The sequence below is a fragment of the Cynocephalus volans genome, chromosome X, assembly GCF_027409185.1.
Source record: "Cynocephalus volans isolate mCynVol1 chromosome X, mCynVol1.pri, whole genome shotgun sequence".
In the NCBI taxonomy this organism is placed as follows: domain Eukaryota; kingdom Metazoa; phylum Chordata; class Mammalia; order Dermoptera; family Cynocephalidae; genus Cynocephalus; species Cynocephalus volans.
The window spans coordinates 27,121,967-27,134,510 of record NC_084478.1 but is presented as its reverse complement, the minus strand read 5'-3'; the positions used below and the strand labels follow the sequence as shown (position 1 = coordinate 27,134,510).

At 40.0% G+C, this 12,544-nt stretch overlaps 1 protein-coding gene across 8 annotated transcripts in view; it reads left to right on the top strand.

Moving 5' to 3' along the window:
- Positions 1-12,544, top strand: part of ADGRG2 (adhesion G protein-coupled receptor G2) — a 68,313-nt gene extending 55,769 nt beyond the window's left edge. For all 8 annotated transcript variants that reach the window (XM_063083002.1, XM_063083004.1, XM_063083001.1 and 5 more), the window contains 6 exons: positions 788-1,056; positions 3,271-3,370; positions 3,919-4,202; positions 7,988-8,089; positions 9,207-9,359; positions 12,360-12,544. In XM_063083002.1, the coding sequence (XP_062939072.1) occupies positions 788-1,056; positions 3,271-3,370; positions 3,919-4,202; positions 7,988-8,089; positions 9,207-9,359; positions 12,360-12,544 (1,093 nt within the window). The remainder of the gene's footprint in view (positions 1-787; positions 1,057-3,270; positions 3,371-3,918; positions 4,203-7,987; positions 8,090-9,206; positions 9,360-12,359) is intronic.

Here is a 12,544-nt window from a genome sequence, read left to right as displayed (position 1 = left end):
GGGAGAATAACAACAAGTCCTATTGGAAAGGAAGGAAAAAGGCATTTTCATTACATTAACTAAATGAAATTGTATGTAGGCTCTGGGATTTCGATTTTGGACACAGATCAGGAAACGTACAAATTTATTTTCAGTGCCAAACTTAGGGTCCAGCTGTGACTGCAGATCTTCTAGTGGGCCTTTGGAAATATTATTAGTGAGACTAAATTACCATAGGGCAGCCATGACTCAGAATGATTTCACCAGATCTAATTTTGCACACATACACATGTACATGTCATCAATTAGCTGTATTTTCCTATACCATTACATTTAGGTATAGTTTAAACTCTTCTTTCCATGATCTCATTTTAACTAATAACATAAAATATGGGAATCTGGCTATATTTTGAAGATCAGAATATAGCAGCCTATTATATGAAAAGCAGCAGCAATGCTTCTAGAAGTAGTTTGGGAGAAATTGGGTGGATGCTCCATAGAGTGTACTACAAACTATTTAAAAGTGTGGGTCAACAGTTGGCATGTTTAAGGTCCCACAGAAATATAGACAAAAATTTTCTATATGGTTATTCCAGATGATCCTGTTTAGATTTTTCCTTTCTTGGCAATAGTTGTGGTTTTAGTGTCCTCCCCACAGACACACATACTCAAAAAGAGGAAATTTATGCATAAAGACATTTACCGAAGAATAAAAATAAATTGCTTAGAATTCAGAGACAGCCTGACAAATATGCTTACATAAGGGTTGGCAGAATGCAGTGCTGATTCTCTTGCCCTTGCCTTTTAGAAAGATCCGGAGGGATTACCCTTCCAAAATCCTCATTCAGCTGTCTACTGCCCTGCTGCTGCTCAACCTGGTCTTCCTCCTGGACTCGTGGATCGCTCTGTATCACACGAGAGGCCTCTGCATCTCAGTGGCTGTGTTTCTTCATTATTTTCTCTTGGTCTCATTCACATGGATGGGCCTGGAAGCATTCCATATGTACCTGGCCCTGGTCAAAGTGTTTAATACTTACATCCGAAAATACATCCTTAAATTCTGCATTGTTGGTTGGGGTATGTATAAGTCTGCTAGCGTGTTGCCTGGACTTTCTCTGCTTTTTCTCCAGTGTTTTGATTTTTAATCAGGTAGAGACAATGATGAAGCAGATCATACTTGGAAAGTTTCTAAAACAGCTTTTTACTCCTTACAGGCTGCACTGCCCAAAGAGCAACTTTGTCGAGTCAATTTCTAGAACCCCTATATATTTCCTCTGGATTTGTTATGAACATAAAGCTCCTTGAGGTTGGGCCATGCATCCTCTTTGTATCTCCAGCAACTAGAATTGGGGCTGGCACAGAAAGTGCCAGAAGGTGCTCAGTAAATTGAAAAAGCTTGGTGGTGATGAGGTCAAACTCTCGGTTCCTGATCTCCCAGCCAGTCTCACTCTGTTTTGTGCCTCGCAGATATCAGACACACATATGACAACAGTATGCTCAGAAGGGCAGAGTGAGAGCATGCACATATACAGCCTAATGGAACTTCATGGCCACACTGACTCACTATTTCAGATCATGTGACCTATTAGTAGTAAATCGCAAAGCCTTAGACTCCCCAAAGATCTTGAAGGTTCTTCATTCAGCTCTCCACCCAATATAGGAGCCTCCTCAACTTGACCTGACTTATCCTAGACTAAAGACAATCTAACCTCTGCTTGAGCACTTCCATTATTGTGGGACTCATTACCTTACAAGGCAGCCAATAACCATTTTCTAAAGCTCTGCAGTTCTGTTTGTCCATTAAGTTCAGTCAGCTCCTGGTGGCACTTACCAATGGTCTTGGTGTTGCTTTCCCAGGCTAAAAATAATAAACTGATACTTCTTCTGCCAGCGAGTCCTTTAGATAATCCACAAGTAATATATAACATTATGTACAAATGCCCTATTTTTCAGCACGTTTTCATGCAAGTAATTCCACTAAAGACAGACATGGTAGTTATTGCCAACTGCAGGTGAAGAAACTGGCTCAAAGTGATGATATGATTTATCCCCAGTTCTCAAAGCTGGAAAACAGCCAATCGTGGCTTTCTGAGCCCTTACACATGTCCCTTCCACTAGATCACAGCCACCATCAATCCCAGCCTCGCTCCTCTTCTTCAGGCTAAACATTCCCTACCTAACAGGACTGCAAACCCTTCACCACCCTTGTCACCCTGCCTGCCATTATATCTTTGTGAACAACAACAGAATGATATCTTTTCCCCCACTTGTCCCATAAAGGTAAGCCACTGCTCCGGATATTGGGTGCAGATTCTGTCTTCTTTAGAGAAGCCTGAAAGGTCAGATCCCCTTGGCAAGGAGGAGCTCACCCACCCCCAATATTTTAATTTTAGAAAAGTGTCTCACTTAGGAAATCATCATATGTCAGTGTCACCAGAAGGTACAAATACAAAGGAATTAAATGAAATATTACATTAGATTGTACTGGGCAACCCAATTGGTCTGTGAAAAGCAATTTTTTTTTTTTATTGACCAGAGCTTTGAAGACAGTGTCTGGCTGGTCTGTGTGAGATGGTGGCACGGGGTGGGTGGGTGATGGGGTGGAGGAGTGAGGGCGACTCCTTTCCAGCCAAAAGCCATTGTAATCTGGGAGGAGCTTTCTTGCTGAGCCTCCTCTAAGTGCAAGTGCCCATGGGCCCTTGATGGAGCCCCCATAGTGACAGTCACCACCCCAACTCAGCCAGGATAGGCTCCTTAATCCATCGATGTGTTCCAAATAATCAGTTGAGGACATTTGGTTTCATAATGAAAGATTCATCAGGAATTGCTGACTCTTAAATTTACATTTCAGACATGTAGAAGTTAAGGGTAACACTAGCTGCTATAACACATAAGCCTTGAAATCTCAGTAGATCTTTTGTGGCTCATGTGCAGCAGGGGTGGAAGAGTTATTCAGGGGATGGGCTTGCAGTTAGTTCTTTAGAGATTCAAGCTGATAGAGACTCTGCCTCAAGACAGAGCTTCCAGGGTTGCTCCGACTATGGGGAAAAAGAGAGAGGGAAAGATCTCAAAGGAGGTTTGTAGAAGGTAGGCCTGGAGGTGGAGCAAATCAGTTCTGCCCACGTCCCATTGGCCAGAACTTAGTCATGTGGCCACTCACACCTACCTGCCAGGGAGCCATGTGCCGAAGAGGAAAAGAAGCAGTTTGGTGAATACCCAGCCTGTTTCTGCCATAAGAAGTCAAGAGAATGTTACTAGAACTATGTGTAAGCCATATTTCCCATCTTCCAGGGGTACCAGCTGTGGTTGTGAGCATCGTCCTGACTATATCCCCAGATAACTATGGGCTTGGATCCTATGGGAAATTCCCCAATGGCTCACCCGATGATTTGTGAGTACAAAGCCCCCGCAGGGAATGTTAAGTAAAATGGAAAACAGAATTCTCCAAGACATGGAGGAGGCTCTAATCAGCACATTGACTCCGGCTCTCATCCCTATAAAATGCAGAAATGTCTAACAGTAGCCTTCAGTGGTCATATGTAATGAGATATGCTAGTTGGAAATGCCATGCTACTGTTTAAGTAACGAATTGGGGGAACTATTTTGAAAATATTTTTATTAGCCTCTGATAAAAATGAAATACCACTTACATTGTATTAATAAAGACTCATGGAATAGAGTTATTAGGATTTACAGTAGTCAAATCCTAAATGTTTTAAAGAATCTATTTTAAAAATACTTTTAATCATCAAGTATCCTAAAATCAACTCTTAGATTCTTTCCCTAGAGCTATAAACGGTTGTGGAGAACAGCAGTGTTGTTGTTTTTCTCTTGCAGAAAATGTTCCAGTGAAATGTTGTAGATTCATTGTATCATTTTGAACTCTCGTTCATCATTGTAATATGTGTGCTTTCCCCCTGTTTCTCCCCCACATTCCAGTTGCTGGATCAACAGCAACACAGTGTTCTATATTACGGTGGTGGGATATTTCTGTGTGATATTTTTGGTGAACGTCAGCATGTTCATTGTGGTCCTGGTTCAGCTTTGCCGAATTAAAAAGAAGAAGCAACTGGGAGCCCAGAGAAAAACCAGTATTCAAGACCTAAGGAGTATTGCCGGCCTTACATTTTTACTGGGAATTACTTGGGGCTTCGCTTTCTTTGCATGGGGACCAGTTAACATCACCTTTGTGTATCTCTTTGCCATCTTTAATACCTTACAAGGTAAGCTCTACAGCATGAAATATGAACTGAATGATCCCAGTCGAATATGAAAATATCGCTACTACAAGAGTATCTGCAAAGTAGCATATTAGTGGCTTAAGATATATTCATTGAAAAACAGATTTCTCTTTGAAAAAGGGTGCTTTCAGATCCTGGGAAGAAAGGTGTTCACTAAATTCAAGAAATAGCGTTTTCTCCTTAGCCATCGTTATCTCCTCGGAGAGATCATATTGAGAGGAACCTGCCGGAAGTCTTTCTGGAGAGCCAATTGCTCTGCCTTCACTTGGTTCCTTACTTTTTAACAAACAAACAAAAACAACCAAAAAAACTCTATTGAAGTAGAGCATGCCCACAGAAAAGTGCATCTACCATAAATGTCCCTATGAGGACTCACCACTCTGACCTCCTAGGTCGCTGTTTGATTTGGAGACAGTGATAAATGGAAAGGCATTAGATAGACCCCAGGGGCAGCAGTCGTGCCCACGGGCTCATCCTGAGAAGTCATTGTGCTAGGCACACTGCAGGAAAGGGACAGGCTCTGCACGTCACCCTTTACTTGGAGCTTCCCGTTTATTCATGAAGCCCAGCTACCGAAGTTTTGGAACCCTCATAGTTTATTCTTTAGAAAAGCAAACTACTAATTCTTTTAGAGCAGTGTTATAAAAGACCTGTCATCTGTTCATTGTTAATGGCAATGCTTTAGCATTAAAAGCCCAGCAGGCTAATAGGTTTACATTGCAATAGCAATAGCTCACTGTCCCTTGGTGTCCTTTTATTCCAAATCCTCTGTTGGGATGCCTTTTAATTGCGCTCTCATCTGCTTGTTTTTATCTTTTCCTGTTGGTTTTAGCTTTCATAGCATCCTCCTGTAGTTCAAGCAGGCAACAGATTATTTTGCTGGTTTTCAAAGAAATCCCAACCTGAGGTTAAATTTAAATGCCTACTTTGACCGTTGGTTCTTATTTTATTTGGAGGAAACCAGAGAGTACTTCAAAAAGTTCATGGAAAAATAGAATTAAAAGATAATACAAATCTTTCCATAACTTTTTAAAGGCCCCTCATATGCTTGTTGGTTATATACGGTTGTTAATTTTTACCTACAATATACTATTTCCTGAATTGGTATATCCAGGTGTTGCACTACATGGTATTAAATACAAAACCAAACAAATAAGCAAATTATTTTTAAGGGTCTTAAGAAAAGTTTTGTTCGCCAACAATGGCATACTAAAAATAATAGACACTTTAAGAGAAAAAATATATATGCCCAAATCATACTAATCATTAAAATAAAAGCTGGGTACCTGCCCTCACATGTTTAATGTGGAAACTGAACCTGTCTCTTTTTCTTAACTTCCCCAGGATATCTTCTCATTAGAATATGAATGGATAGAAGGAATTTATTGCTTCATCTCTAAAAGAGAACTAATGCCTAACTCACAGGTAGAGATATGTGTAGGTTCTGATTTGGCCATGGGTATCCCCATTTTGACCTCTCTCATTCATGTCGTTTCTCCCCTAACACAACCAAGGGGAGCCTCCCAGGGTAACAGATAAACAAAGGTGTGCAATACTCAGATATCAGTCTTGAGGGTGGACATGTGTCCCCTACCAGAAGCAAATCTGGCATTTTCGAATGAAGGTTCTTGAAAGAGTGAGCCAAGATGCTGGGTACCATTCAAGCTTTCTGAAAGAAAGAAATCTGCCAGGCTGTACTCAAAATGGAGGACCGCCTGTGGCTGCCCTGAAAATGGGGGACAGCCGCAACAATGGGTTTGCGAGAGTTTATATTAGCTTTTGGATGTGAAATGTACGGGGAAAGGGACCATTAGGTTGATGTAACTGGGAGAACTGTGCTGATGCAGAAGCCGAAAAGTTGTTTCTAAGTCAGGAGGCTTCTCGTAAAGGGAAGAGAGGAGGGGCTTGGTGCTGGAGTGGAAGACAAGGTCGGCGGCTATTTCATGCTGGTGCTTATTGTGTGCACAACGGCCCCAGCCACGTCCAAAATCCATCAGTTCTTAAAGTAGATGATTGGGGGTTGGGAAGAGAGCGAACCCAGAATTCAGTGTCTGAAGGTGGATCAAGGGCAGATTGTCCACCTAACTGGAAAGGTATCCCGAGGCCAAACAACAAAATGGTCATCCCATGTGACAAAGCAAAGAACATTATTACAGGGTAACTTACTTACAGAGTAATGGATCAGGCGGACAGCAACTCAAAGGCACGTGCCAAGCTTCTCTCTACACTAGCTCAAGGCTGAGTTCAGGTTTCTATAGGCAGTTCATAAACAAGCTTAACGTAACTAGCTCCAAATGTTGATGCAGGTGGCCAGGCCAGCTTATCGTCACACTGGTACTCAATCTTTCCTTCTTCACAGTCAGCAGGTTGTTCCTATCTGTTGTTCTAACTACCTTTCCTCTAGTTACTGTGTGACTTTATGGGAAGGGCTAAGAGAGTCAGTTATGCTCATGGTCCCACATTTATCCATTCATTCAGCAAATATTTTTTGGCCAAATCCTTGAGGAGTGGCAGATATGGGGCTATGTGAGGAGTCATGGCCTGAAAAACTGGGAGGTGGAGGTGGAGGGCCCCTTCAAGTCTTCAGCTTGCTCTCCAGGACACCAGGGGAGACTTCCCATGAGCAGGACAGAGGGAGGCAGGAAGGTGTATGAGAACATCTCTGCAGTGCCCCAGGCTTGCTGGGGAGAGGGGAAGGCCCAGGCGAGGACCAGGGCAGTGGGCTGGAGAAGAGGAGAAGGAGGGATGTGAGACATGTGCGGGAGATGGCATTTGACAGAACTTGGAAATGGATCATAAGTCCGGACGGAGAGGGAAACCAGGTGGATGGCTTGTACTTCCAAGATAGGCAAGGCCAAGGACGGGATGGGAGCGGAGAGACAGTGAGTTTAATTTTGGAAATGTGAAGTTCTCATTCCTTTATAAGTATTCTTTATCTTACAAAGATTTTAAAAAGGCATGCCCCAGGTTCCTTTTTTTTTTTTTTTCTTTTTAAGAAAATTGAGATATAATTCACAAAATTCACCCTTTTAAAGTGTACAATTCAGTAATTCTTAGTATGCTCCAGCAAATTGTATCATTTTTCATTTGGTATATAATCAAGTGTTTTCTTTTCTTTTTTTTTATAAATTCAAGATTTTTTAAAAAATTTTATTTTGTCAACATACATTGTGGTTGATTATTGTTGCCCATTACCAAAACCTCCCTCCCTCCTCCCTCTCTTCCCTCCCACCCAACAATGTCCTTTCTGTTTGCTTGTCGTATCAACTTCAAGTAATTGTAGTTGTTATATCTTCATCCCCTGCCCCCGGTTTTTTTGTGTGTGTGTTTGTGTGATTTTATTTATTTATTTTTAGCTCCCACCAATAAGTGAGAACGTGGTATTTCTCTTTCTGTGCCTGACTCGTTTCACTTAATATAATTCTCTCAAGGTCCATCCATGTTGTTGCAAATGGCAGTATTTCATTCGTTTTTATAGCTGAGTAGTATTCCATTGTGTAGATGTACCACATTTTCTGTATCCACTCATCTGATGATGGACATTTGGGCTGGTTCCAACTCTTGGCTATTGTAAAGAGTGCTGCAATGAACCCCCAGGTTCCTTTTGATAGCACTTTCCTAGGACTTTGGACTTTTTACTCAATTTGCAAAATTTCACTTTACCCACAACTGCCAAAGATTTTATCTTTAGGGCAAAGTAAGCTTATGACATCTAGGTTTTAGTTTGAAAGTCATTGTGGCTTTTTTTTTTTTTTCTTTCTCCTTAGGATTTTTCATATTCATCTTTTACTGTGTAGCAAAAGACAATGTCAGGAAGCAATGGAGGCGGTATCTTTGTTGTGGAAAATTACGGCTGGCTGAAAATTCTGGTAAAAATTTACCTTACTTTTTTTTTCTCCCCCTCTTATATCTCGAGGAAAAGATTGTGTAAATTAAGAATCAAAGCAATCATTGCCAGAGAGTCCATCCGATCTGGAAATCAGTGAATGGAATCTGCTCAACAGAAAATATTGATTGTGAACATTAGGGGAAAAAAAACCTAGTGAATTAAAAAATAATTACTCATATGTGGGAATTTTGTGAGTAATAGAATTAATGGGCTGGCTGCTTCTTGAATGAAGCAACAGTGAAATTTTTAGAATTTATTTCCTGTTGAGCTCATGTTTTTTTATTTTCCAAAGTAAGTTTTAATATTTACCTTCATAAAACTTTTAGTCTTGACTCAACCCTTTCTCCACAGGTCCTGGTTGTTGGTTGCTTTATTCATTAGTGGGCCAGACTTTGTATAAAAGTCTTAGCATATGTCGGGTTATTTGGTTATAACATACATTTAGTTATTTTTATATTATTTTCACATATGCCCTATTGGGTAGTAAAGCAAATAGCTCATTTTTAAGATAATGAGAAAAATGAAGTACTGTTTGAAAAGCTAAATTCCTTTTGCATGAATACCTTCCATGAACACCACCTTTGCAGTATCTGGGGGGCACAGGAGTCTGTTCTCGGAAAGCAGCAGTACACAGGAGGGATCTTCAAAAAGTTCATGGAAAGATTTGTATTATCTCTTAATTACATTTTTCCACAAACTTTCTGAAGTACTCTCATGTAAATATATTACACAGTTCAATCATTTCCATAGATTTCAGAACCGTTTAGTCATTACAGCACAGTCGATTTGTATTCTTGTGAAGGCAGTGTGAGGCTCTGAATTACTACCTAATTCAGTGGGTATTTATAGACACAATCAAATTAGCTTGGCCTTTCGTTCCAGAATATAGGTTGCTTTAACCAGGCAGTCATTTGAAGGACAAATGTATAGAATCTACGTGAACATACATTTTATCACACCAAATTGTGAAGTGTGTGAGTTCTCAGGAAGATCTTGAAGTGAGAAATCAGTTGCTAGAACTTGTTACTGTGATCTGTCTCTTGCATTTAAGCTTCAACATACCGCCCTGTTTTTCTGTAATGCTTATTCTGCTGTAGACTGGAGTAAAACTGCTACTAATGGTTTAAAGAAGCAGACTGTAAACCAAGGAGTATCCAGCTCTTCAAATTCCTTACAGTCAAACAGTAACTCCACTAACTCCACCACACTGCTAGTGAATAACGATTGCTCAGTACACGCAAGCGGGAATGGTATGTATGTCTCAATATAGTATTTCTCAAGCTAGTGTTTATTTTTTCAAGCAGTTTTATCCTTTAATGACATTTTTGCTAAGCGAAGTGAATAATTGCATATATGACTAGCGGATCAAAATATGTGGTGCCCTTTTAAAAGAAAAAGTTTATTCATCCAAATTTATTTATTTTAGAGCAAATACCAGAACAACATTTTTTTTTAAGATTTAGTTTTTTGTAATGGTAATTGATGACGACCTAAACATTTTTTTTTTTTTTTAAAGCCAGTCAAATTTAGCAGTGGGGGGTTGTATACCAACTTTAGTGACACTAATGTTAATAAGTTCTGATAACCCACTACCATCGGACCAGCCCGACCTAAACATTTTAACGTTTCAAATCCTCATTTAAGTATTGCCCAAAGACTTCAGTACTGTGCTATTTCTGTGAGAGCAGTACTTAATAGCCAATAAGACTATCAATTTTTATTACGTCTGTAATCATACACATCTTTAGCATTTTTAAACCTTCGGAATTTTGTCTTTTCATGTTTGTTGATTCTTTCCCACAATGTGGCTGCCTAGTGACAGCACCCAAATCCCCGAGAATATATCAAATACTGGAAGATGACTTGTGACCAGTACTAGTGACCAATATGTCACCAATATATGAACAGATTATTGCTGCTGTGCATCCTTTACTCATTAATTCTGATATTTCCAGCTAAAACTTTCATTACATTTTCTTTCATAAGACTGGGCTGTGCATTACTCATAAAAGCTTATCTATTTTTTACCTTCTTTTGCTTCTTAATATATCTTTTGCATTTTTATAAAAACTCAAATTCTGCTGATGTATTATCTCCTTCCCTGGAGAATTTGCCTTTATTCATTGTTTTAGAATATTAGTCTTTTCATGACTAATTCAAGTAAATTTGTGAGAAGGTTCATACATCTACAAATAGTTTTCCAATCTCCCAAAGATGGGAGGTCCTGGTGGTTTGCCTAGACTTTTAAAATACAGTAGGATGTCTCAAAATTAAGGTTTTGCAACCTCAGGAACAATTGACATTTTGGGCAGCATAATTCTTTTTTGTGGAATTGCAGGATGTTTAGCAGCATCTCTGGCCTCTACCCAATAGAGCCAGTAACACCCCACCCCCAGTTATGACAACCAAAAATGTCCCCAGACACTGCCAGCTGTCCCCTGGGGGTAAAATTTCACCAGTTGAGAACCACTGCTGTAAAAGATGAGAAACAGCTGCCATATGGTCTTAGGTCTTTGCTGTCGGTACCAGAAGGAAAGCTCTGGGCTCTATGCCAAATAGCTATATCAGGAATGATTCAATTAGGTAAATAGAGAGGCAGTGGGAATCGAGGCTAGTGGGTAAATTAGTATGAAAAAGCAAGTTGAAAGGAGAGAAATCAAAGGAGTGAGTTGGTTCATCAAGAAGCCTTAGAATCACAGCACGTGTTTGGGGCTTTTAATCCATAACCAGATTTTTCCATATTTTAGAAAGAGCTCAGAAATGAAGCCTCACTTGCCTAGTCCTGTCAACATGTTGCCATCCTTTGGGAAATCAGATTTGATGGAAGCAGCACGTTTTGACATGACTGGTTTGACACAGCTATTTTTGATGCCTGACAGTGAGGGTAGGGGTGCATTTTAAGGCCACCCAAATGGCCAAGTGTTTAATATTGCATAATGTTCATGTCACATGAACATCCCTGACTCCCAAGTCCTCGCACTAGGATCTGGGATGGACAAAGAATGGAACTGGCAATTTCAAAAAAGAAGCTGGCAGTTTAATGGTTTGTTTATTATATCAGCTCAAATTGTTCCTGCACCAAAATGTCCTCAAATCAAAATGCCCGAATCAGAACAGCTGCCTCAGACAGTCACATACCCTATTTGAGCTATGTCACAAATGGAGCCGCGTTAACTCTATCCATCACCTAGTTTGCGTGAATATGACATATTTCAGTTATGAACGCCCATAGAGGCGTGGGTGCCAGCAGCCATCTCATTTGGTCCACAGGGCCACAAGCTCACATTCTGGAAGAAACACCATGTGTTGACTCCATCACTTGTGAGCTGTGTAACGGGGCAGAGCCCTTAATTTCTGAAACCTTAGTTTTATCATCTGTGAAATGGGGATAATAATAGTACCCATCCCGTAGGGTTATAAATGAGATAATACTTATAAAGTGCCCAGCACTGTTGTTATCATTATTACTATTATAATTATGTCGCGAACTAACAAATGGGCTTATTATTCAACTTTCTATATTGTCTCCCAAAGATGTAATGGTCAGAAGGATGGTGCCGAGTAGCTAGAGGATCTCAGCAGCTGTGCCCCCCTATGGTTCAGGGCCTGCTCGGGGCGGGAAACCACAGTTGCTCTAGAACTCTCAGCTGTTCCCTGGCCTGGGCTTTTAGGTTGGAATTGGTGGTCTCCTCTTGGGAATCAGTCCTACCTGATTTAGTGAGAGGGACTAGTGCAATCTATGAGATTTCTTCTTGCCATGACTGTTGTATCTGGTTGCTGTGGGTTTCTCTAGTACAAAGTTTCATTTTATAAAAATCTTAGGGAACCAAGAACCTTGTAAGGATATATATGGGGACATCTGTTAACCTTAACCTTTTGGGGAGACCAAAATATTACTTTAGGTTATATTATACATATGCTACTACTTGAAGTCAATATGTATTCAACCAGTGTTAGGAAATGGGCCTTTTAAAATAAAATATATTGCTTTGCTTCATATTTTGACCAATTTATTTAAAAAACTGCCATAGAGTACTGATTTCTGAATCATCTCCAATTTGTTGTGCTTACTTTGAGTGTCCTTAGGGAAAGAATGGAAAATAAATAAAAGATGAATACATGTCATAAATATTTTTAAAAGATATGTTTTACGTGTGCATGTTTAAGAATAAAGTGATGTTTAAGTTTGTTTGCTTTTTAATGCTTTCTGTGGATATTTCATGACAGTGACTTCGTTTTTCCTTGTACAGGAAATGCTTCCATGGAGAGGAATGGGGTTTCTTTCGGTGTTCAGAATGGAGATGTGTGCCTTCATGATTTCGCTGGAAAACAGCACATGTTTAATGAGAAAGAAGATTCCTGCAATGGTAAAAGCCGTATGGCACTCAGAAGGACTTCAAAGCGGGGAAGCTTACACTTTATTGAGCAAATGTGA